This window comes from Sylvia atricapilla, chromosome 7 (assembly GCF_009819655.1).
Source record: "Sylvia atricapilla isolate bSylAtr1 chromosome 7, bSylAtr1.pri, whole genome shotgun sequence".
Lineage (NCBI taxonomy): Eukaryota > Metazoa > Chordata > Aves > Passeriformes > Sylviidae > Sylvia > Sylvia atricapilla.
In genome coordinates this window covers 8,135,775-8,157,973 of record NC_089146.1, presented here as the reverse complement: position 1 = coordinate 8,157,973, position 22,199 = coordinate 8,135,775, and the positions used below count along the sequence as shown (strand labels likewise).

At 39.2% G+C, this 22,199-nt stretch overlaps 1 protein-coding gene across 4 annotated transcripts in view; it reads right to left on the bottom strand.

Annotated features, from left to right (window-relative positions):
* The window catches only part of MYO1B (myosin IB), a 200,390-nt gene that overhangs the window by 39,344 nt on the left and 138,847 nt on the right, over positions 1-22,199 (bottom strand). For all 4 annotated transcript variants that reach the window (XM_066322539.1, XM_066322538.1, XM_066322540.1 and 1 more), the window contains exons 4-11: positions 19,587-19,681; positions 16,521-16,625; positions 13,522-13,568; positions 10,837-10,900; positions 2,503-2,601; positions 2,036-2,139; positions 999-1,146; positions 207-325 (exon numbers count right to left, since the gene is read on the bottom strand). In XM_066322539.1, the coding sequence (XP_066178636.1) occupies positions 207-325; positions 999-1,146; positions 2,036-2,139; positions 2,503-2,601; positions 10,837-10,900; positions 13,522-13,568; positions 16,521-16,625; positions 19,587-19,681 (781 nt within the window). The remainder of the gene's footprint in view (positions 1-206; positions 326-998; positions 1,147-2,035; positions 2,140-2,502; positions 2,602-10,836; positions 10,901-13,521; positions 13,569-16,520; positions 16,626-19,586; positions 19,682-22,199) is intronic.

The window sequence follows — 22,199 nt, the reverse complement described above, 5'->3', positions numbered from 1 at the left end:
TTGGAAGTAATTCACACACAAAACCAAAGCACATCCAGTATCTCTTAACATTGAGAATCCACTGAAGAAAAAACACACTTGTGCTTGTGATTTATTCAGTGCAGCCTTTTAATTGTAGCTTTTATTGAGGGAGTTATGATTTAACCATGCAGAATAAAATTCCATTCAAAATTATTTTTGCCTTTTAAATCAGGACCTCTATTTACCTGAGCCACATTTAGTGTTGTTGAAACTTTCTCTTGTTTGGCCTCAACCGTCCTGAAGCTGAAAGCTCTCTCCAACACAGACTGGTCTATACCTGTCAACTCGCAGATCTCCTTGAGTTCTAGCAAGAAAAAGCAAAGTGTAAATACAACGAAGCCTTCCTCATTATTGCTTTTTCTTCCCCAAAACTACCAGTTTTAAGAAGTGGGGTATTTTCCCGAAATGCTTCTCAACAGAAATATTCCAAATTCACGCTCTTTTCCCCACCACCCTGTCAAGAAAAGTTTTAAAAAATGTGGGCAGGGCAAGGAAACAGAGCTACTGGTTTTGACAGCACTTCCTATCCACTTATTTTTGAGAACAAACCTTCTCTCCATTTATAGCAGACTACTTTTCATAATGAAAAACTTTCAGATGAAAATGAACTTTCAAAATACATCAGCTGCAAAAACATCACCGAATGAATCTGATTCTAAAGGCTGAGGTACTGCAAAAGAACAAAAATCCTCCACTGCAGAAAAAACAAGCAGCTACATAAAGGCACAGAACTATTTGACATTTTAGAACAAAGTGCTAATAAACTGAGAAAAAAAGGAGAAAATAATAATTTCTGGAATTTCAAACAGAACGATTGAAATGGCACAGAATACAGCCCATGGTTGCCTAAGGGCAAGCTCTGGAAACAATCTAATTTATTTCATATATAAGGATATTGTATGTCTGCAAAAACAACAAAACTAATAATGACTTCAGACAAATTATTGGCTTTCCTCCCATCACTAATTTCATCTTACCATTTTTATCTTTGATTTTACTTTCATCTAGGCCATTAGCACGAGATTCAGGCTTAAATTCGATATTTCCCAATTTCAGAACGGCTGCCACTACTTCAAAAACCGACTGTGTTTCATGATCCATAAACCCAACGATCTGCATTGCATTCTGGAAAGGGGACAAATAAAATTATGAGATAAAAGCATTTACATTTAAACAAATCACACTTGAAAATTCACCATTTATCTGCATTAGTTACAAATGGTTTATGAACACTTCTGCTACTAGAAGTATATGGTATAATTCCTATTCTAAGATAAGTAAGTTTTTAAATACACAGGAGGTGTGAAAATGGAGCTGGCATTCAGTCCAGTCCACTTCTAGGGCTCATTCAGTATCTGGGTTTCTGAAACGCTATACTTTTTTTAGCCACTTAATTTAGTTTTTAACTCAACCCAATTTTTCCCAGTCAAATGAACAGGTGCTTTTGTCTTCTCAGACCAGTCACTTTCAGAAGCCATATCTGCATGCACTGGGTAACAAGGTCCTGTATGCTTCTTGTCCCTGAGTACAGCCCAGCAAAAACAGGACAGTAAATCCTCTTGAGAATCATCCCAGTCCTCTTTTTCTTTCGACTTGGTCAGCATCACCTGGTCCCTGAGGCTCAGTCACTGATGTCCTAAGCCACTACAAAATATAACTTTTCCCAGGATCTGACCAAGGCATCTGGGCTTTTTTTTTTCCCCTTATTTTGTTTTCTTTTTGTTTGTTTCTTTTTGGTTTGGGGGAGTTTTGCTTGGGTTTTTTTTCTTTTTTTTATTCTGCTTTTGGTTTTTTGGTCCTTTTTGTATTCCCATAGGAATACTCCAGAAACTTGACCCTGTTTCCTAGTTGTGTCCATGTTCCCCTGTGCAAACACACTCTATCCCAGCATGAAGAGTGTCAGCCTTCAGAAAAGGTGACCCCCTCAGCCCAGCCTTACATGAACAGACAGACCAAGGGCCATAAGAACCCTGCACTGGGGTGGAGTGCACAGCCAGCCCCTGCTCCTTTTTACCCTGACTGTTCTGAAGTTTGAAGCATCATCCACTCCATTCACTCTGGCAGAATCAAGGCCCAGGTAGTTGTATCTGCTGAAGTCCCTCTCCAGCTTGAGTTTGCCTAATAAATCAAATAAAAATATCGTTAGTAATAGCATTCTTGTTAGCAGAAATTTTATCCCAGAATCAGCATTGTCATGAATAGGCTGTTATTGGATTTTCCTCAAGGATCTTTTCATTATTAGTGTTCTGAATAAGAACAGGTTTTCAATTTTGTTTATAATACATTGCTAAGCCAATTGTGACTCAGGTATCTGGATAATATCAAAGCATATGTGGACTTCAGGTATTACCAATGATACTACCACAAATAATGTGAAAAATTAATCAATATCACATTTCCCATAAAAGATGATGTGCATGGAATAGCACATTAAATATAAAGAAAGGTCATATCTGAACATGGCACAAGAGCAACACTTACAGAGAAACTCTTCTGATGCACCAGACAGAATCTGATAGAAAATGTGGAAGTTTCTTTCACCCCTTGGCTGCTTAACAACACGAGACTTCTCTAGCAGATCTAAACAAACAAAAATTTCATAGGTCAGGGACAGAGCGCTGGAGCAAAACCCTTTAAAATTAATATAACCCTCCATCATTCTCTACTTCATTGCTTTATATCACTATCAGCAAACCAGAACAAACTATGACTCTTATAATAGTATATCATGTATCTCCAATATTTCTTTGAGCTAGGGGCAAGCCAAGTGCTCTGGTAAAGGCTGCAGTCTCTGAGCTGCAAAGAGAATTCAGGTCAGGGAGGCAATGTGCTCAAAAGATGTTAACTAGTTTACAGCACCACCACAGAACTAGGACTTGATGAGGATGACTCTGTGGATGAAAGTTTGAAGAGAGGCAAAACATTACCAGGCAAAGCACACGGAAGATGGGTAAATGAAAAGGAGAGACCAAATAAAGAAAGCATTGAAACCAAATAATCTTGCAGCACTTTGTGATCCTCAGGTGCATCACACTATGAAATAATTCCCACTGGGGCTGACAGAAGCTCCATCCTGGTATGCCTAAAGTGAAATGGAAAAGCAGCACTTTGAAAAGCATCACTGCACTGATGGAGTAGCTTGACAGGAAGACTGCTCTCAGTGACAGGCACATTTCTAAGCCTTGCCCACGAGGGCAGGAATCCAGGCAGGCAACATAAGCAGACTGACTTGTAACACCTTGCAAATCACTTCAGACTCAACATCACATTTACCACAGAGGTGACAATTCAAAGGTTGCTCAGCCTGCACTGCACTGGAAGGCTGTGGTTCACAGCACTCCAGGACAAGGAAGAGGAATGCAGTAAGAGAACGTCTGGGCAGGTATTAGGGTGACCTGCTGGTTTTGTACAAAACTTATGGTTTGTTTGGCGTTTTTTTCTCACTAGCGCAACTACATTTTTCCAGAGAGCAAACGCATAATTCCCACATGTTTCTCTTAAGCTACATATATTCAGTGACATGGGGATAGAGACGTCCAATGCCTCATTCCAAGAACACAGCAAAAGAGTTCCCCCTACACCTCCCATGGCACACCCCCACATCTCTCTGTGACTGGGGGTTAAGCATTCTCTAAGCCTGTGCAAGCAGAAACTCCCAAAGAGAACTGTCACTCTTCAGAACATCCACAAAGTGAGATGAGGTTTCACAAAGACACGGGAAGCACCAAGTCATTACATGGGGTTGTTTAACACTTCTCCTTGCTGGAATACCTGAGGTGTATTCTACTACACATTTTCTCAGATTCTCATTCCTGCAGAAGTGGAGCCTGTTCAGTTTCAGCAGTCTGGGAAGTCAGAGGTGGCACTTAGGCCAGCAACCTTTGTGCTGTAACCCCCTCATCCCAGCCCCACCACAGAGGAGCAGCTGAGGAGCCCCCTGGCACAGCACAGCTTAGCCAGAGAGGGTGGATCTGTCCCGGGGTTCCCTCCATGACCAGAGGAGTGCAATACATGTATTCCTATTTCTGCTGGCTACAGGTAGTGCCTGCTGCTTGTGCTGCCCACTGTAATTACCTCCCCTCTCATGGAAGAGGAAATAAAGACCCTTCTGAAGGATCTGAAGTAACTTCAACCCACAAAATTGCACGAGTCTTTGGGGTCTCTCCTCCACCTAAACTACAGTGAGTCAGATTCAAAAATTACTTTCTGCTCCAATAATTGACCAGTGACAACAATGACAAAATTCAGACAGTATTATTAATCTTCTGATTGGCTAACAGTAGGATTTCAAGTATTTACAGGCTTGTATTTACAGGTTTCAAGTATTTACAGGCTGAGAGAGAGAGGGTGATCCCCCATCCAAGTGTTAATACTTGGGCTGGGAAAGGCAAGGTGAGGAGCAGGCAGTTCAGAGCTGTGCTGGCTGTGAAGGCTCTCCAGGCAAGCGTTGGAACTGATCACAGCCAAATTTAATCTCAAAAAAATAAACAACTTCAGCTCCCACAGTGGCTACACACACTTCAGGAAATGGCTGTATTCTCAAAGGATATCGAAGCAATGTGGCTTGGCGTATTTGGGTTTAAAAATATTCTACCCATAAATTTACTCAAATGCTGTCATAAATGCCCAGCAACACATCCTGGTGAAATATTGTATGTAAGCCTTCTAATTACATGCATGCCTCCAGCAGATTAAAAAAACAGGTTCCTGAATGTATGTAAAATTAGTTATGTTTAGGAGGATAACTGGTTTTTTCACCAGCTTATCTTATTTATATATTTTTAGAAGCAACAAAGTTAACCAATTCACAGTTTTCAAAAGCCCTAACATTCCATATTCTGTCACCTTCATAATTGAGGAAAAAAGCAGTAACTGTCAGAAAATCAGATATTTTCCTTAACAAAGCAGTTGCTGCCAATTTTTTTTTCAAATATGTGTTCATTGGGGTTTTTTTTCCTTTTCTTTCTGTTTACATGCAGACTGAAATCCGACTTGTAGGACAGATCCAGACCATCTGCCCGCTTCTTCAGAAAACTTCTTCCCTCTGCCCTAATTAGCATTTTAATAAATCGACCATATATCTTTTTCTTAATGCAACCACTGCACTGGCAGTAATTTTTGTGTGAGCTGCCACCAGACTGCCAGTTCTCTGGATCAAACCCCTCCAAAGAGGAAAGACAAAGCTGCACCTCAGATTGCTGCACGTGGTGATCCTGTCGACAGCGGAATGTGAGGACAGATGGTGCTCATCTATGTGAAGAGCCACAGAACCAAAACCTCTCCCAAACTCTCTCTACATTGCATTTTGTTACATGGTCTATGTGAATTACGTAGAGGGGCTATACAGAATTATCAGGAGAGCACATGCAGAACTACATATGGTGTGTTTATGGGTTAGGTAATATTTCTGCATTATCTAACAGTGCTTCTGCTTCAATGGGAACGTTTAACTTGTTGCTTGCACCAAAGCAACAGGAAAAATTAAATTGCCTTGGAAAGTTCAGCCTTGGAAACATTTCTGTCTGAGTACCCATCCATTCAGATGACTCAAAATCCAGCTACAGGCCTCAGGTTCTGAAGATTTTTTTTATTATTATTATTATTAAGATATCACTGTTTAAATGCAAGAGATCTGTGTAAGCACTCTGCTAAACAATTGAAAGAAAGAAAGAAAGAAAGAAGATTCTGAACACTCCTGCAAGCTTTAATGCACAACTTTACTTTTTTTTTTTCTTGTTACTTGACCCATGAACTCGAGTGATGCAGAAAAATGTAGGATATTTGTATTTCTCTAAATATACTAGAAATCAAATCAACATTTAAGAAAGAAGTAAGTCAACAGTAAAACAAAAACGTTACACCACCTTGGTACATTTTAAATCATCCAACAGAAGTTGATTTTACCCGTAGTGTCTTCAAATGGCCATGACCAAGGAGACTTAGCTGCTCAACCAAAATTACAGAACATGTTCTGGTGACAGCAGCTTATTTCTACAGCCACATTACATTTTCTCTTTTCCTACCTTGATTATCTAGCTGTTATCAATAAAAGTCATTGATTAAAATTTTCTCATGAACTTTTCCCTATTATTCCCACCAAGTTCATAGTAATGTTCCCTTGGATAAACTGATCCATAATTGTGTCAGTGAAAAACTACTAAACAGGCAGTATGTGCATCGACAGTGACTGCATAATTTTAAGTGTTAAATCCTCATTGCTCAAGGGATGAATGATGTTTAAAAATGAGCTAATCAGAATGTTTAATATAGTTTGTGGTTTGCTTTCTCAAACTCTTCCTAGTTGAGGCAAAACCATTGCCTAAATGGTGGCAAATGTGCTCAGAGGAACACCAAGGGAGATGTTGCAACAAGTGAAGATTTAAAACAAAAAGGAAATCAACAAGAATGGGTATCTCTTCCCATAATGTCTAATTGCCCAGTTTGTGCAATATTTCTCTAAGCAAAGGAGCTTTCCAGCAGCAACCACATAACAACTCAGGCTCTCGATTTCTCAGTGAGTGGGTAATTACTTCTGACTTTTAAAATGAACAAACAAGTTGTAAAAAAGACTAAGTTGCAAAATTATCACTTTGCTAGCTTTTCAAAAATAAAAAGTTGTTGCCTTAGATAAACATCATAGATTTCTTTCATGCTGTTATTGGAAAAGATGGCAAAACAGGGCCCTTTCTTAATCTCTTGTTATTTGGACTCTAAAGATACTTTGCTGGTTAAAAATGACTTTTCCAGATCAGGCATTGCCTGTCCTTTACTTCTCAACCTGCACCAATGTTGTCTCCTAGTTAATCATTAAACCATTGAAGGGCTTAGGCAGATTAGGAAGGATCACCTAAAGCTAAAATCCAGGTCTTTTTCAGCAGGAAATTCCAGGTGAAACATGAAAATTTAAGACTTACAAAAATTCTGGGAAAGATATTGGGAGATCCATGCTTTTCAAAACATCTAGACTATGGTAAGCGTGAAACATGTTGAGTGTGAATCATTTTGTACTAAATGCAAAACCCCTTCAGCCATCAAATTTAGTGTACACAAAACCAGTCACAAAACTAACAAACCAAGTGTGCACACAAACACTGCCTTAAGTACAAAATTAATGCAGCATCTGTGGACAAAGAGTCATATTTTAGAGCTGAAAAAAGCTATTGCAATTAGCACCTATTACTTCAAAACCAAACATACCTACTTTATATAAGATATATATTGGTCTGTAATTGCAGGTGGAAAAGAAACTACCATTCTCCTCTCTCTCATCCTCAGTAACAAAGTAGTTACAATAAATGGGAAAATAAGAATAGTATTGATCTTTCCTGTAATTTATTTCCACAATATTACACCCAACTGAAAGCAACACTACAACACTGCCTTTACTTATAGGTGCTCTGGAAAAAAGCCCTCTGAGTGCAAAAGTGCTGACAAGACTGTCCATTGCAACAGCAGCGATTGGACACACCTCAGCCTCGATTCAGAGAGAGAAAATGTAAATGCTATTTACCTGTTTGCAGTTGCCCTTTAAAGCAGCAGCACACCTTTAAGTAGGGACTGATGTTTGCTACTAAACAGGGATGAGATGACTACAGTCCCAGGTGGCAACACAGTAAGGGTCTCATGTTCAGCAATGCTCACAGGAGCAGTCTGAATTTCCTAACCCCATGCACATGGAACAGGTCATCAGTGAATGGATGGGCTGGCTGGTAGCTGGAATCAGGACTGAGCACCTTACATGGGCTCCAGCACCTCCCACCCATCAGGAAAACGAGCTAGAATCTTCACAGAAAGCTAACAAAAAGGCAAGAGAAGCAACTCGGGCTTACAGCACCCCTCAGTCAGCCTCCTTCACCCTCCTACTCACCCCCACACCTGCTGGCAGAGGATCAAACAAATGCCACACACACTGCCTTGAACTCCAAGGGGGGAAACAATCCTGACTGAAGAAAAATACTTAAAGTTTGCATAAATCACAATCACTTCAAATTCCCCATTTGACTGTTCATGATGATGTAACAGTATATCAATTTCCTTGGAAACCAGCACAGTTGGAAGATCTGAGCTGCCATACATGAAAAGAGACTGCACAGATTTTACACTGTTCAAACACAACATTATCTTCACTTTGGGTACATACCAGTTCTGAATTTATAGATGCCACAAATCCCTTCCATAATAATGAAATTTGCATTCTGATTTTAGTCAAAAGATGATTTACCCTTCTGTTTATGGCACATTAAATGTTTCAGATCTGTCAGCTGGACATTCCCACTGGCTGCAAACTGGACAGGGCAGACAAGCAGTGTGCACTGCCATGATAATTCCACCTTCTAACTCCATCCTGTGCCAAGTTCACTCCTAGGTTAACTCCCCTCCTCAAGAAGCAGGGGCTCAGTGAAGGGCACCAGGAAAACAGCCTGAGGGAAGGTGACAGCAGCATCAGCCACTCCTTGAAGGGTCACCACAGGCAGAGTGAGCAGCCTTCCACAGAGCTTCACAGCATTCCAGAGCAGGGCAGAACAGGCCATTCCAAAAGAGACCTTTCAGCCTAATGGGTCCCTGCCTATCCATACCAGCCTGAGGAAATTAGTAGCTTATCTTGGTTACCATTCTTGCCACCAAAATAACCTAGATGTTCGCTGTGTCTGCTCCGAGGCACTCACACTGTGGAACACATCTTGGTGTCATAGGCTGTGGCACAAAAAGCCCACTACCTTAACTGAGGTTTGGAAATCAAGTTGGTCAGAAACAACTATTAAAGTTCAACTAAAGCATTATGATGTCATCTTCCAACAGACAGTCAGAAATAAAAGAATATTTATGAATATTTTTATAATCATACTTTCCCTTTTAAGGATAGGAAAATTCACTGCTACTTGACTCCGTTTGATGAATTATGAAGACAAATCCTGATTTTGACCTAAACCAGAGTAAATTCTGAGTGGTGTAAAAGAATTTAGGCCCCCAAAATCTTCAGAATGATGATGCCTCACAGAAAAAGAAATTATTGTGTGGCAGACGTGTGGAAAAGATCTAAGGCAGCACAACCAACTTGCTTTGAAAATGCAGAGAATTTAAAATCTCTTTCAAAGAGAGCTGGATGGACTACCAAATTTTGCAAACATTTAATCAAAGATGAGCTATATTAACATGCTGCTACAGGAACCCAGTATTTGCCTGTGACATTCCCTGCCAAGGATGAGGCATTTCATAGTTCAACAAGTAACATCTTTTCCACAACAGGGCTTACACATCAGGTCTTAATTCTTAAACTGAAATTAATCTCCTTGCTATTAGATATTCATTACATGTGACAAGACAGAAAGAACGCCTAAAATAGGCATATTTTAGATAGATCCAAAAATATGTCTGCCCTTTGATACATATGTCATCACATCACTACAATTACATGTAATGTTATAATTACACCATGCAGAGATTGATGGGGAAGATAAACTACAGAGCAACTATTTGGACTGCCTTTTGACATGACACAATATTTTAATTACATGACTCAGTGCAGTACTTTCAAAGACAGACTCTTAAATGTCCACTCTGACAAAGGAGGGTTCATTTTTACGTATCTATTTTGAATGTGAAATAAAAAGAAACAAATAACAGCCCTTTAGAACCTTTTTGTTCACATTTAATTATTATGAATATATTATGTTTGGCCTCTAACTTTGTTGACTGGCAAATGTCAAAGCTAATAGATAGCCATAAACACTTATATAATGACTAATTTGAGTTTCAAGATCTACTCTGTCACAAAAACCAGGCTCTTCAGGCAAAGTTCCAAAAGGTGACCTGGTCCAGAAAAAACGTCTGCCCTCTGAAAAAAGCCAAAACCTACATTTATGTGAAAAATCCCTCACCGTGTTTTTATAATGTTTATGTTATATATGGAGAGTACAGTTCACCTTGGGTGAGTCTCATTATTTCACAACCAGTAAAATGCCAATGGTGTCAAAAGTCACATCTTTAGAAGCAGCAATGAATTTGGCTGAGTGGAAAGAGAGGTCAAGGCTAGGTCAGTGACACCTAGTATAGTCACTCACTGCCCTCTTCCTCCCCTTTTAAAAATAAGAAAACCAAACAAATATGGCTTTATATAGTGCTGAGAAGGAATTTATTTTAAAAGCTGCACTTAAACCCTCAAAAGAAAAGCAAGTCAAAGCATTCTGGGCTGCCATTCAGTTCCCAGCCTTTTTCTTCCCAACAGAGAGCTGCTCAGAATTTCTGAATTGCTACAGGTGTCATAAAGCAAGCTCCAAGACCACCTTTGCCTCCTTAAATTCAACAGCTGTTCATCCTCTCATTATAAACTTTCTCTTACACTTTGAGGTGTATAAATTTGTACACATGGCTTCGGGTCCAAGTGATCTCCAGCACACTCTGCACCCTTGCAAATTACAGGACAGCACCTGCCACAAATACATGACCCATCAAACCTAGTAACACAACAGATTCCAGGGATTCAAAACTATAAAAGACCCTCAGATATCCATATGCATCTGCTACCAGCTCCAGAGACAATATACAGACTCACATACACTACTCAGTACCTTTGAAGTAACACAGTAAATTCAATATTCATGCTTACTTCTTCAAATCTGTTCTTACTTACTCTAAGGTACATAATTCAGCACCACAAGAGCAATAAAATTAAAATGCAGAATTTATCACATGATGGACAGAGATTCTATTAGATTAACACAGATGATCTTTTCAATAATTTAACCATCTTCTTTTCTATACAAAGCATTTTAATCTGTGAATATACCAATAACTGATATCAAAAGTAATACTCACAGTTGCTTATCACTCCTCCAAGTGGGTCACCCTTGAAATCAAACTCAATATCCATGTATTTTCCCTGTGAAAGCAACAGATTTTAAGATTATAATTTCTGTTTAAGAAAAACTGCCCAAGACATTAAGGTAGTTGGTCAAAAGGTTAGAAGAGTGATCTGACAATCTGCCACATTTTTGAAAAACATAAAATCATTCAAATCTTCTAAGACATTATCACAGCCAGGGATTTTTATGAATTAATCAGGTCTGTAAAGCCACCCAGTAACTTGCCCAGTTTCTCAGGTTCTACGAAGAAAACGCACATTATACAAACTTCCATCCCAGTGCCAAGAACACCGAACAATCCCTGTAGCCATTCCGGCATCGCCATGCTCATTGACTGAGGGATGCAGGGAGGAATTGTCTTGCAGGCAGCAGTTCTTTCCTCTCTGGGAGCTGTGGGAGCATGAACCGAGGCAGCTGAAGGAGAGCCGCTCCGTCTGGCCCGGAGCAGCGGCTGGCAGCGAGCGCCGCTCGTAATCGCGGGACGCCTGTCCCTGAGCGTGTGCCTGCCTTGTAAAAGTGATGGATTTTTCCCACTGAACTCTTTCCCTTGTAACTCAGGAGACCAGAGGCAACAATTAACGGGCTGTCACCGCACAAGCCATTTCAGTCCCAGCCGCGCTGGCGCAGCGCGCTTCCTTGACTCCTGCTTGACTTTTCCACATCGCAGAAGATCACTCCGGTCTTTGGATTGTTTTAATTTATTTGACAAGTGCTTAATGCAGTAACAGCTACATTTAACAGTGACAAAACGGACAGGCTGTGCGGGAAAGGCAAAAGCAGCACTGCTCGCGTTGGCAAGGGAGTTAAGAAAGATAAAAGCTGCTGGAAGTAATTCAGCCAAATTCCACCCTCTGGCATGTACTGAACAGAGGACACTGCTCACTGTCAGGGCAGATGAGGCACTGCAACAGGCTGCCCAGAGAAGCAGGGCAGATTCAGGGCCAGCTTGGACAGGGCTCTGAGCATCCTGGTCCACTGGAAGGTGTCCCTGCCCATGGCAGGGGGTTGGAATGGGATGGTCTTTAAGGTCCCTTCCCACCCAAACCTAAGATTCTAAGACAAAACCAGTACATTGAGAAGCCTTGTGTTTATACTTCCTTATTCAGCACATTTAGGATGAGATTGGGTTTTGTTTATTTTTCTATTTTACTTTTTATTACAGAACATAAAAAACCAAGCACTTTACACTGACTCACTCAAAGATACTTTCTAATTTACTGGGTATTTTGTCAAGATTGGATTGACTCTACTTAAACTCTATTTTCCTTCCTGTACTGTCTTGTTCAAGGTTAATTCAGAGCTGATTCAAATTTCAGAGATACAAAAATTAAATCAGATAATCAAATTTTCATTTCCCAAGGACTGAGATAGCTGGGTGTTTCCAAAACTATTTTTAGCTCAGTGTTTATAAGCAAGGACTTGAAAGGCAAAATAGTTGTTAGTTCCACTTTGTCCTGGGAAGACTTCCGGGCTGTCTGTTCATCATTTCTGTAGTGTCACATCTGATAATTGCAGTCTTCTTACCCTTTCTAATAAAAAAAAACAAAAACAACCCACTAAAAATCTCTACAGGTGCCCCAAATTTTGGCCCTACACTTGTGATGAAGATCCCTTGCTCTGTTCACAATCAGAGGCAACGAGCTGCAGAAGGAGCATTCACAGCCATGTGGAACATCATCAGCTCTTGAGAATTAGAAGGGAAGGGCAGGAAATCTCCCAAGTGGAAAAAAAAGGGCTCTCCAGTCTCATGATGTCCAGCACTTTTATCCATTTGCTTTAACTCACAACACACCCTTCTCCCAGTGTATTGATTTTCCTTCTCATGTCAACTTCACACATCTCACAGTATTACTCTTCTGGACACAAGTGAGCAAATGACAGGGTTTTATTCAGCTTTCTGATTTTAGCAGGAAAAACTATGATAAGTACTCATGCTTCTGAACCTCTCAACTCTAGCATCAACTTTTCTGCTCTTTCAACTGTCAATTCTGATAATTTCTCATTCATGCCCAAAAAAAGGTTGAACTAGTTGATTATAAAGAACTTAGAAAAAAAATACAAATATTCATATTAAAACTGAAGTTGTAAACACATTTTGAGACATTATAGAAAGCAAATACGAACCTAAAGTAGTCATTTAAACAAAAAAAAATCCATATACATATAAATGGAAAACAAGATCACATGGAAAGATCTACTTGCTGGACACATGGTCTCTGACACTAAAGCCACCAGTGCCAGAAAAATAAAGAATCCAGCTGCACTGTAATTATGTTTTCATCCAGTCACAGGCTGCCACATCCTAATTTGGCTTTTTCTTTTTTAGCCTCTACTTTGATATCCGATTGAACTCCATGCCCATATCAGAAACCAACAAGATTTCTGGCAAGGAGGTGAAACATCTTTTAAGAGGCATCACTAATAGTACCCTACTAACACACTGGGGAAGGAGAATAAAATGGAGAAAATGAAATACTGATTGTTGCTGAAGGTCTTTACCTTCCTCAAACACCACGGTCCTCAGACAGCTACAAGAAAGCTCCCCAAATTATTTCTTTCCTCTTTACAGATACATGGCAAAACAGAAACAGCCAACAGCACAGCACACTCCTGGAAAAGGGCTGAAGAAAATACTTACAAATCTAGAGGAGTTGTCATTCCGCACAGTTTTGGCATTTCCAAAAGCTGGAAAAAGAGAAAAACAAACACGACAAGCAAATCTATCAGTAAAAAAAATATTTAAATGCTAAAATATCTAAGTCTGCTTCCATATTTAGAGAAACTACAGGCTTCTGAGAAATGAGGCCCTGTTCATTGTATGGGTATCAGTCCCTGGGGTCAGAGTGTGAGAGACATGATCACAAATTACAAAAACCTAAGAAGTTTTGTCTCAACACTTTCCTTGTTTAAAAAAGCTAAAGGAAAATATACAAGAGGAAATGGTTCCAAAACAAAACTGTACCCATATTAAACATACATCTTTAGGGTTTGAATCAACAAATCCACAATTTTATTACCCAAATAACTTTTAATACAGGAAATACTTCTTCCTTTTCATTTCAGAGAAAGAAATGAATCCTAGATCCCAGAATATGTTAAAAGCTGGAGGCCAGAGGTGAGGAAATTACAGAATGACACTTAAAAATTGATTGCATAGGACAGTTTAATTAATGCTTTGAAATGGATTTATTTACACCATTTCAACTCATTAATTCTACCTCAGGCTAAATATTAGCAGCTGAAATCAGTCAGATTTACAATGAAAGTTTGTCTTCAGCTTGATCTAAACTAGCTTTCTGAATAGTTTGGTTTGAAATTCTTTAGCTCAAGTTTTATGACAATGAAAATTCTCTGAGGAAGGACTTCCCAGGGCTGCATTCAGATGGACAGTCAGCATCTTAGAGCATGGGCAGGACAAGAACTCAGACCGGAGGACAATTCAAGCACTAAAACTCACACGTTGTCCAAGCACATGGAGTCAAACAGGAGTGTCCCCTCCATCATTAGGTACAGCACTCCTGCTTCCAACAAGAGACTTTATTTATCCCAGTATTTATTTACATAACATATATATATTTGAAGATCAAGTCAAGTCAATGTTTTTTGGACAAAAATAAATACGTGCCTTTAGGCTTCCACAAACTTGCATGAGTAGACTTATTCTTGACCCAAGAACTAGAGCCAAAATGAAAAGTTTGTTGATCCTAAAGGCCAGGATAAGTGAAAGAATTGTTTTTAAAATCCTTATGCCCTGCAATAAATCATCTTTTCAACAACCAAATCTCTGAGCTGCATTTTCTTAAACACAGTGCTGAACAGTAAAGTCATTTATTACTGCATGGAGTCAAGCACAAATGTTCCATTATAAAGTGTGAGACACATTCCTTGGTTTTCCCTAAAGTTCATTGTTTCTAAAAGTTAATTTACAGTAGCAACTGTAGTTTAATAAAAATAATCCCATAAGATAAATTATGCATATGTAACATTTAAGTCATTTTCTTGCACTGCAGTTTGACTGAAACAGAACTACATAACCAAAGAAAAATAAATCTAACCACAAATGCTTAATTTTTGTCTAAGACCTATATAAGCAGCCAGGCTTGCTCAGTTTTTAATCTTTATGGAATAAGCCAGTGTCCAACCTTCCAAAAAAAAAAAAGGTAAACAGGCATTACCAGCACATCAAGTAGAATAAATAGCACCTTAAAATGATAAGGCAATCTTCAGTAAGCTTAGCTGATTCCTCTTGCATTAAAATAAAGCTTCACAAACCAACAAGAAGTCAAATCCATTTGGCAGTCCCTGGGGAATGATCTAGCTTTGGCAAGAAAAGCCTCCATACCCACCATGCCATTTGTGTCTGTATCTGAAATCTGCTTCCAGAACAGTGGGAAAACAACACAGCTCTTCTCTGTGAACCCAACACAATGGAGGGTTGCAATCCCCCCATTCAGCTTTAAGGGGAACACAGCCCATCGTCAAAGAAAGGCTTATCCAGCACTTCAATTATTCTTAAATGGCAACATTTCATCCTTTCTTTGCAAGTCTTTGCTTACAATTTATGTTTTGTGTACAAATACCACGTTTTATTTATTACAAATACCATCCTGTTCCCCAATTTCTTGCATTCTCGTCTCTTTCTTTTTTTTTTTTTTTTTTTTTTTTTTTTTTTTTTTTTTTTACTTTTCCCTCAGTTCTCACTTGCAGAGTCCTTGTCCCCTATAGACTCCAATTCATCACATATAAGCAAGGCAATAAACACAACGTTGACGCTCACCAGTCTTCACAAACACCACATATGATCTGGCCATAAAGCAAAATTGTCTTTTGACAACTGACTTTGTCTCAGCACCACAACAGCTTTGAAAATTCTGGGAAAGACTGAGCCAGGAGTTGACACAATAGATCAAAATAAGTCAATGCTAACTGAGGAACTTCTGAAGGCAATTATTAGACAATGGGACAGAACTGCAAGCTTTGAGGATCATATATCCTATCTCCAGGAAAAAAAAAAAAAATCCTGTTTCTGGCAGCCAACATCTTTAAATTAAAACTACTAATTAAAAAAATAAAAGTCCTTCATGGGAAAGCAGGAATGGCAGCTGTCAGGAAGAACAGGCCAACAGTCACCAGACCCAAGGAACAATAAATCTCAGGGAACAACAGGCATGCATATGGATCAGCTTAGTTTTTTCGAAGATCCATTTCTTCATCCCCCCCTCCCTTTTTTTTTTTTTCCCTAAAAGAGAAATAATGCCTTACAGAGGTTGTTTGTTTACTAGAGACTATAATAGTATGATTTGGAAGGAAATGAATCAGAGGGCCTGAAGTCAAGTCTTTTGATACAGACAAATATCATCAAGGCAGGGTTAAGAAGGCTAAGCCCTCTGAGAGCAGCAGGAGGAGGCTGGGAAGTATGACCTAACTTCCTGAGTCCTTCCTTCACGAGGGAAACCATTTTCTTCTCAAGGAAACCTACACACAGCTGGACAAAAATCTTGCAGTTGTATCCACATAAAGCATCTCCTATGCTTTTGGATACCAAATAAAAACAAAACACCATTTCCAAACCAGCTCAGCTGGAACACCAGTACACACACAGGTAATATGCTCACACATACTCTGTGAGATTCTTACCTTCAAGGACTGGATTCGATTGCAAAAGTTGTTCTTTTACTTGATTAACCTCTGCCCCTTTTCCACACACAGCAGCTACATATGACATGACAAGTTTGCTTGCCTCTGTGGGGGAGAGCCAAATAAAACAGTGATAAGCATTAGCAAAAAGATCATAATATGATTTTACAGACTAAATCTCCATCACGTTTTCTCAATGCCAGACAGGAACTGTGAGCACACTCATTTCAGTTTTCTCTTGCATTGTTGTACCATCTGGAAATGCAGAAGGAGCATACCCTGCTTTGACACCCATGCCATTACATCAGCAATTTTCTTGATCTAAAAACCTAGAGCTTCTACCCAAACTAAAAAAAAGCCACCACTGGATACAGCACATTACCTGCTCCTTTTTCATTTAGCCTCAGTAAGAGACACTCTTTAAGGGAAGAATATTATCCCCTGCTGACACATTGGAAATGTTTTAATCTAGCCTGAAAATAAACAGGCTCAGGCAGTTTCAAGGCACAAAATTCAATCAGTTTACATCAGCAGATACACAACAAGTGCAAACATACACTTGTACACATGTAATTACAACCATAATCTACAAGCAGCTGAGTAACTGCAACATCACATAATGTGCTGCAGTCTGTTTGAAAGTAGAACCAACAGAGAAAGTGAAGCATCCATTTAAACAATAAAACTAATTTGGAGGTGCTTTTAAGAAAGTCTGGAACAATTTTTAGACTCTCAGAGCTGGGTTCATATGGGTGTTAATCACCCATGATAGAATGAAAAAACAGGTAATACATCCAACTCTTATGTTTTTGCTGGTCAGGAAAAAAGCAGCTGGAAAATGATTTCATTTATAAAGAGACTCTGTGATAGTTACTATGATGCAAGACAGTGAAATTTGAGGCAATATTGCCTGATATACAATGTAATTACTAACAGCTGGAAACCCTATCAATTCAAAACTGTGATCATAAAAAAAATCATTACATTACATTTGTAACAGATCTTCAGAGATCTGTTACAAATTTAAGGGTCTCGTTTCAGGAAAGAACTGACAGATGAGACGTTATCCCTTGGATTTTTGATGTTTCCTATTAAACCAAATTTGTTTGTTAGCATTATATTACTGTCCCATGTTGTAAAAGAAACTGAGCAAACCTGCCACACAGGCAGCAAAAACTATAGGTGTGTTCAGAAGGTTTCCATCTCCTTCATTTGTGCCTCAAACGCAGCTCTCATTTTTGACTCTCTTCCCTTCAGAGTCTCTTGGAATTACCAAATTATTTAATTTTAAATATTTCCCAAAACAGCCAACATCTTTGAGAGAAACATGCACTGAAGCAGCAAAAAGGCTATTATAATAGTTTACACACAATGACTTCAATACAGGCTTTGAACATCAGCAAAAGAAAATAAAGGCCCTTTCTCTTATTAGGAATTCTGTTTGGCCCAAGAAAGACATCAGGAAGGGAGTTATCACCCTAACATTTCAAAACATTTAAATACACCACTTGTTCTGGTGATGCACCAGGTTTTCTTGCCCAGTGTTACTATCAGTCAACATTAAAAACATGCAGAGAAACAAGGACAAAATTGGGAGTAAATAAAAAGATCCAGCTGATGACAGTTCAGTTTCAGTTCTTCCAGGGCAAAAATATCAAATATTCTGGCTACCAAAAATTTAAAACACAGATATTTAGTGTATCTGTACTAAGAATTTTGTTCCCTTAACTCCAGGAACTTTCTACCCTCTCTGCCCCCTAACCTTGCACTAACCTTTCTAAAAAAGGAATAGTTCATATTATTTCCCATATGGCTATAAAATTTATAGAAGAGTCAAAATCTCTATAAAAATATAAATCTACTATTTACATATAGAGAAGGTCAACAACTCAACCTCTGATTCACCTTCCAAATTAATAAATCAATAATATGGGTACCACAGTTGTTTGAGGTGCCTGATAATTCACAGTTCCTGAGGAAATCAAGACATTAAACACCACCAGTACAGGACTCTTTGCTAAAGTCTGAACTTCTAGACAGAGCCTCAAATAATCATATTAATAGGAACTTGGGTTTTTTAAATCTACACTTCTACTGAGCATGTTTTCCCTGTCATTGAACTGTAAATAAAGATTATATTACAAGGCTTCAAGACCACTCAATTGGACGCCACTAATCAAAGACCACCAAAGAAGATGCCTACACTTTATATGTACACCAAACTCTTGGAAAGCAGCTCCTTGTTACCCACTTTGACTCTTGCTCAGAATAAGCACACAAAGCCCCACATATTCTCAGATGCAAAGGAAAAATCTCTCAGATTACTTGGAAACAGATGTATGCCTTCCTACCCGCTGCCTCTTTTGCAAGTCACCTCTGTTTTAAATTGCTATCTTTGAAAATAACTGGCTTCTTTCTTTTTTAAGGTCTACCTAAAATGTACTGCAGTTATGCAATTCTCACTTGGTTTCTAACCTTCCAGTTTAAAAACTAGCAGTAATTTTCAAGGAAATATCAGCTTTGCCTCAGAAACTCGGTGTTCCGGCACACACACCAATCTTAGCAGAGCACAGTGTGCAAAAGGCTGATAAAATTTTCAGAGTAATCAGCTACAGTTATTCCTTTTCCTTAGATAAATAGCATAATCCAGTTTTAAATGCATGTATTTATTGAGATACAAGTGGAATTATCAAGTCTAGAAAACTCAGAGCATTCAGTTTTCCATGTCTTCGAGTTTCCCACCAGGATAGCCTGAATGTTAGAAAACAACATTGTGTTGTGCCCTTGCAACACTCTTGTGACAAGTCAGCATTACTTTGGGACAACTCTGGATACTGATGAGGACACCATACTAACATGGCATGGGACTTCAATGTGGTAGCAGTGTGAAAAAACACTGTTCTATGTGAGTTCACAGCTGCAGCAATGTGTGGCAGCACTCACTTTCTGCAATGGCCAGACACAGAGAGTTACTGACATCTCTCAACTCTTACCAACTCCAGCTTCCCTTTGAAAGACTGTGAACAACCCTGAACGTTTTTTAATCAGATCCTGATTGCCCCTTACCTGTTTTCCCAGCTCCACTCTCTCCTGTAATTAGGATGCATTGGTCTTTGTCCTGGTCCCTTAAAGACCTGTAAGCTTCATCAGACAGAGCAAAGCTGCAAAGAAAGAAAAAGCCAATTGAGAATTAGGGAAAAAAACCCCAAACTACCAAATATTGACAATAATTACAATATGTCCTTCACACACCCAGGAAGAAAAAAAGAACACCAACCTAAAACTCTCCAAGTCCTAATGTTTCCGTAAGTGGTGAAGCATCCACTTTTCAGAACATAAAGACCCACAGAAGCAAAACAGATACTTTTTCTCAGAGCCTTGCTTGGACCTCCTTCAGGAACAAGCAAAGATTAACTTGAAGTTTTCATAAAGATAGCAAAGTCAAAACAAAATAACAGAATTTTAGGGAAGTGTAGCTATCTTTCTTCATTGAACAAAGTGTCATATTCTCCACTGAAAAAATACCAATGCAACATCAGGGCATGGTTGGTCTGAAGACATCTCTAAGATAAAGGAAAGAGGAGAAACCTGAGCAATAATTACACCATATGCCACAAATTCTACTCAGTAAGAAGAAATCTCACACCCTTATAAAACACTGAGCATTTTAAGCCTTTGGGTATTGCTGGACTTGTGCAAAGTATGCAAAATGATTTCCCACTAACTGTGTTCTTAACCCAGTAAGTGAGATGTGATGTAGGGAACCTAAAGAATGCAGTGAGGACCAACAGATTTCCTGTACCAAAAATGTCTTTTCCTGGAGCTCAGAATATCATGGTCCTGAAACTCCTGGGCTGCAATTTGAATCCAGATGTGCTCTGCTGCCATGCAGCAACATATACTTTGGAGAAATGCAGATGTTTTACTTATATTTAGTTTTCTTTAGTAGTAATTTTGAGATAGAATAAAGATTTTCTTTCAACTGCATTTTTCAATTAATGGATTCAAGTACTCTGGAAACTAAGCATTTTCTCCTTGGAAAAACTTAAACAAGTAGTATCTGAAAAAGGAAATAAAAGCAAAATCCAAATAAAAAGGCACACGTGCATGACCCAATTAAAGAAAAAATATTATATCCAAACACGGCATATTTTTACATTAAATAAACAGCTGTTCAACAGACCAAGAGCTCTGCTAGATTACTGCATCTAGTAATATATTTAGTGCTTATATATATCCAAAAGTGGATATTGTTTATTGTTTACAGCAAACAAGCAGTGTATGAAAAACAGAAATGAACTCTCAGGTCAACATAAGACACAGAGTCGTTGCAGGTTCAATTCACTTTTGAGAAACTTGATTCTTTATTCTACAACAGTTTAGGAGCTTCACATTCAGCTGACAGCAGCAAACAGATCAATTATTTGTTTTGGACAACATAGCTATATACAGTGCTTTTTTTTACACACACAACCACAGCTCCTTTATAGAAGAGCAGACTCTTTGTCATGACCCCAGTTACGGGAAGAAGGAACACAATGCAAGCAGTGAGAGCCATGCAGGGCCTTTTCTAGAGGCTCCTACTGCTGCAGTTTGAAAGCTTCAAATATTAAACCTACATATGCTAAAATTAGTATACTAAAATCAGGCTTCTCTCCCCAAAGTGTTTATTACATGTTGTCTCCAATTTAACATTGGGTGCATGTGCAACACCATTTTTCCTATTTCCTCACCCCTCACCTGTATTAGACTCATCTCACATTTGCTTATTTGGGTTTGGGTTTTGTTTGCCTGTTTGGCTTTATGGCCACTTCAGGTTACCAGCCCAGCCACCCTGCAGGAGACCCAGGTAACCATGTGAGGGGCATTCTGAAAGATTTGGAAATTGGGGAAATTAAATACCTCGCAGCTCCTTTGCTCCTACACAATAACACCCTCCCCTCCCTCTCCAGGGCCTGCCAAGGATGCTCATGCCATCTTTTCCCCCTCTTTGTGTCCCTCCCACCTTCCCTCCTGCAGCACATCTGCCTGCCCAGCTCCCTCACCCACCCAAGGCTCCACATCTACCGCTGCCTTTCTCCAGCCTGTTTTGTCCAAGGCACTAAATTACAACTCTCCTCTCTGCACAGATGGCTGGAGCATCCACTTAACACCCGTGATCAAAGGTCATTAACTCCTTTTGATACATATCCCATTGAACCCGGAGCAAGGCTGATCTCTCAAACCTTAATACTGCTGTGCCGATTGAAGCATTTGAGCTCAGCGGTTCAGCTGGAGGTGAAAATGTGTTTACGAGAGAGTAGCAGGCTGTAATGTTTTTAGCATTACAACAAAGTCACATTGTGATGTGGCCAACATGCTGGAGAACTAGCAAAAAAAGATATAAAATATCCTGCTGCTGTGAGACCATGACACAATTTCTGGCACCCATTTTACTGTTTGGAATCCAAACTACAGTAGCAATAACACTTTACCAGACTCTGTTACAGGACATATTTAGGAAATTAATAATGTTTGTTGAATGTTGCTGCAGATATACTTGCAATTTGAAAAGTACAACAGCACTCAGAAAAGCCTATTCCAGCACAGATTGCCTTCCTTTTCACAAGGAAAAAATTAAAAGCAACAGGATGAAGATAAAAGAAATAAACTGCACTGAGCATTTATGGACCACGTGAG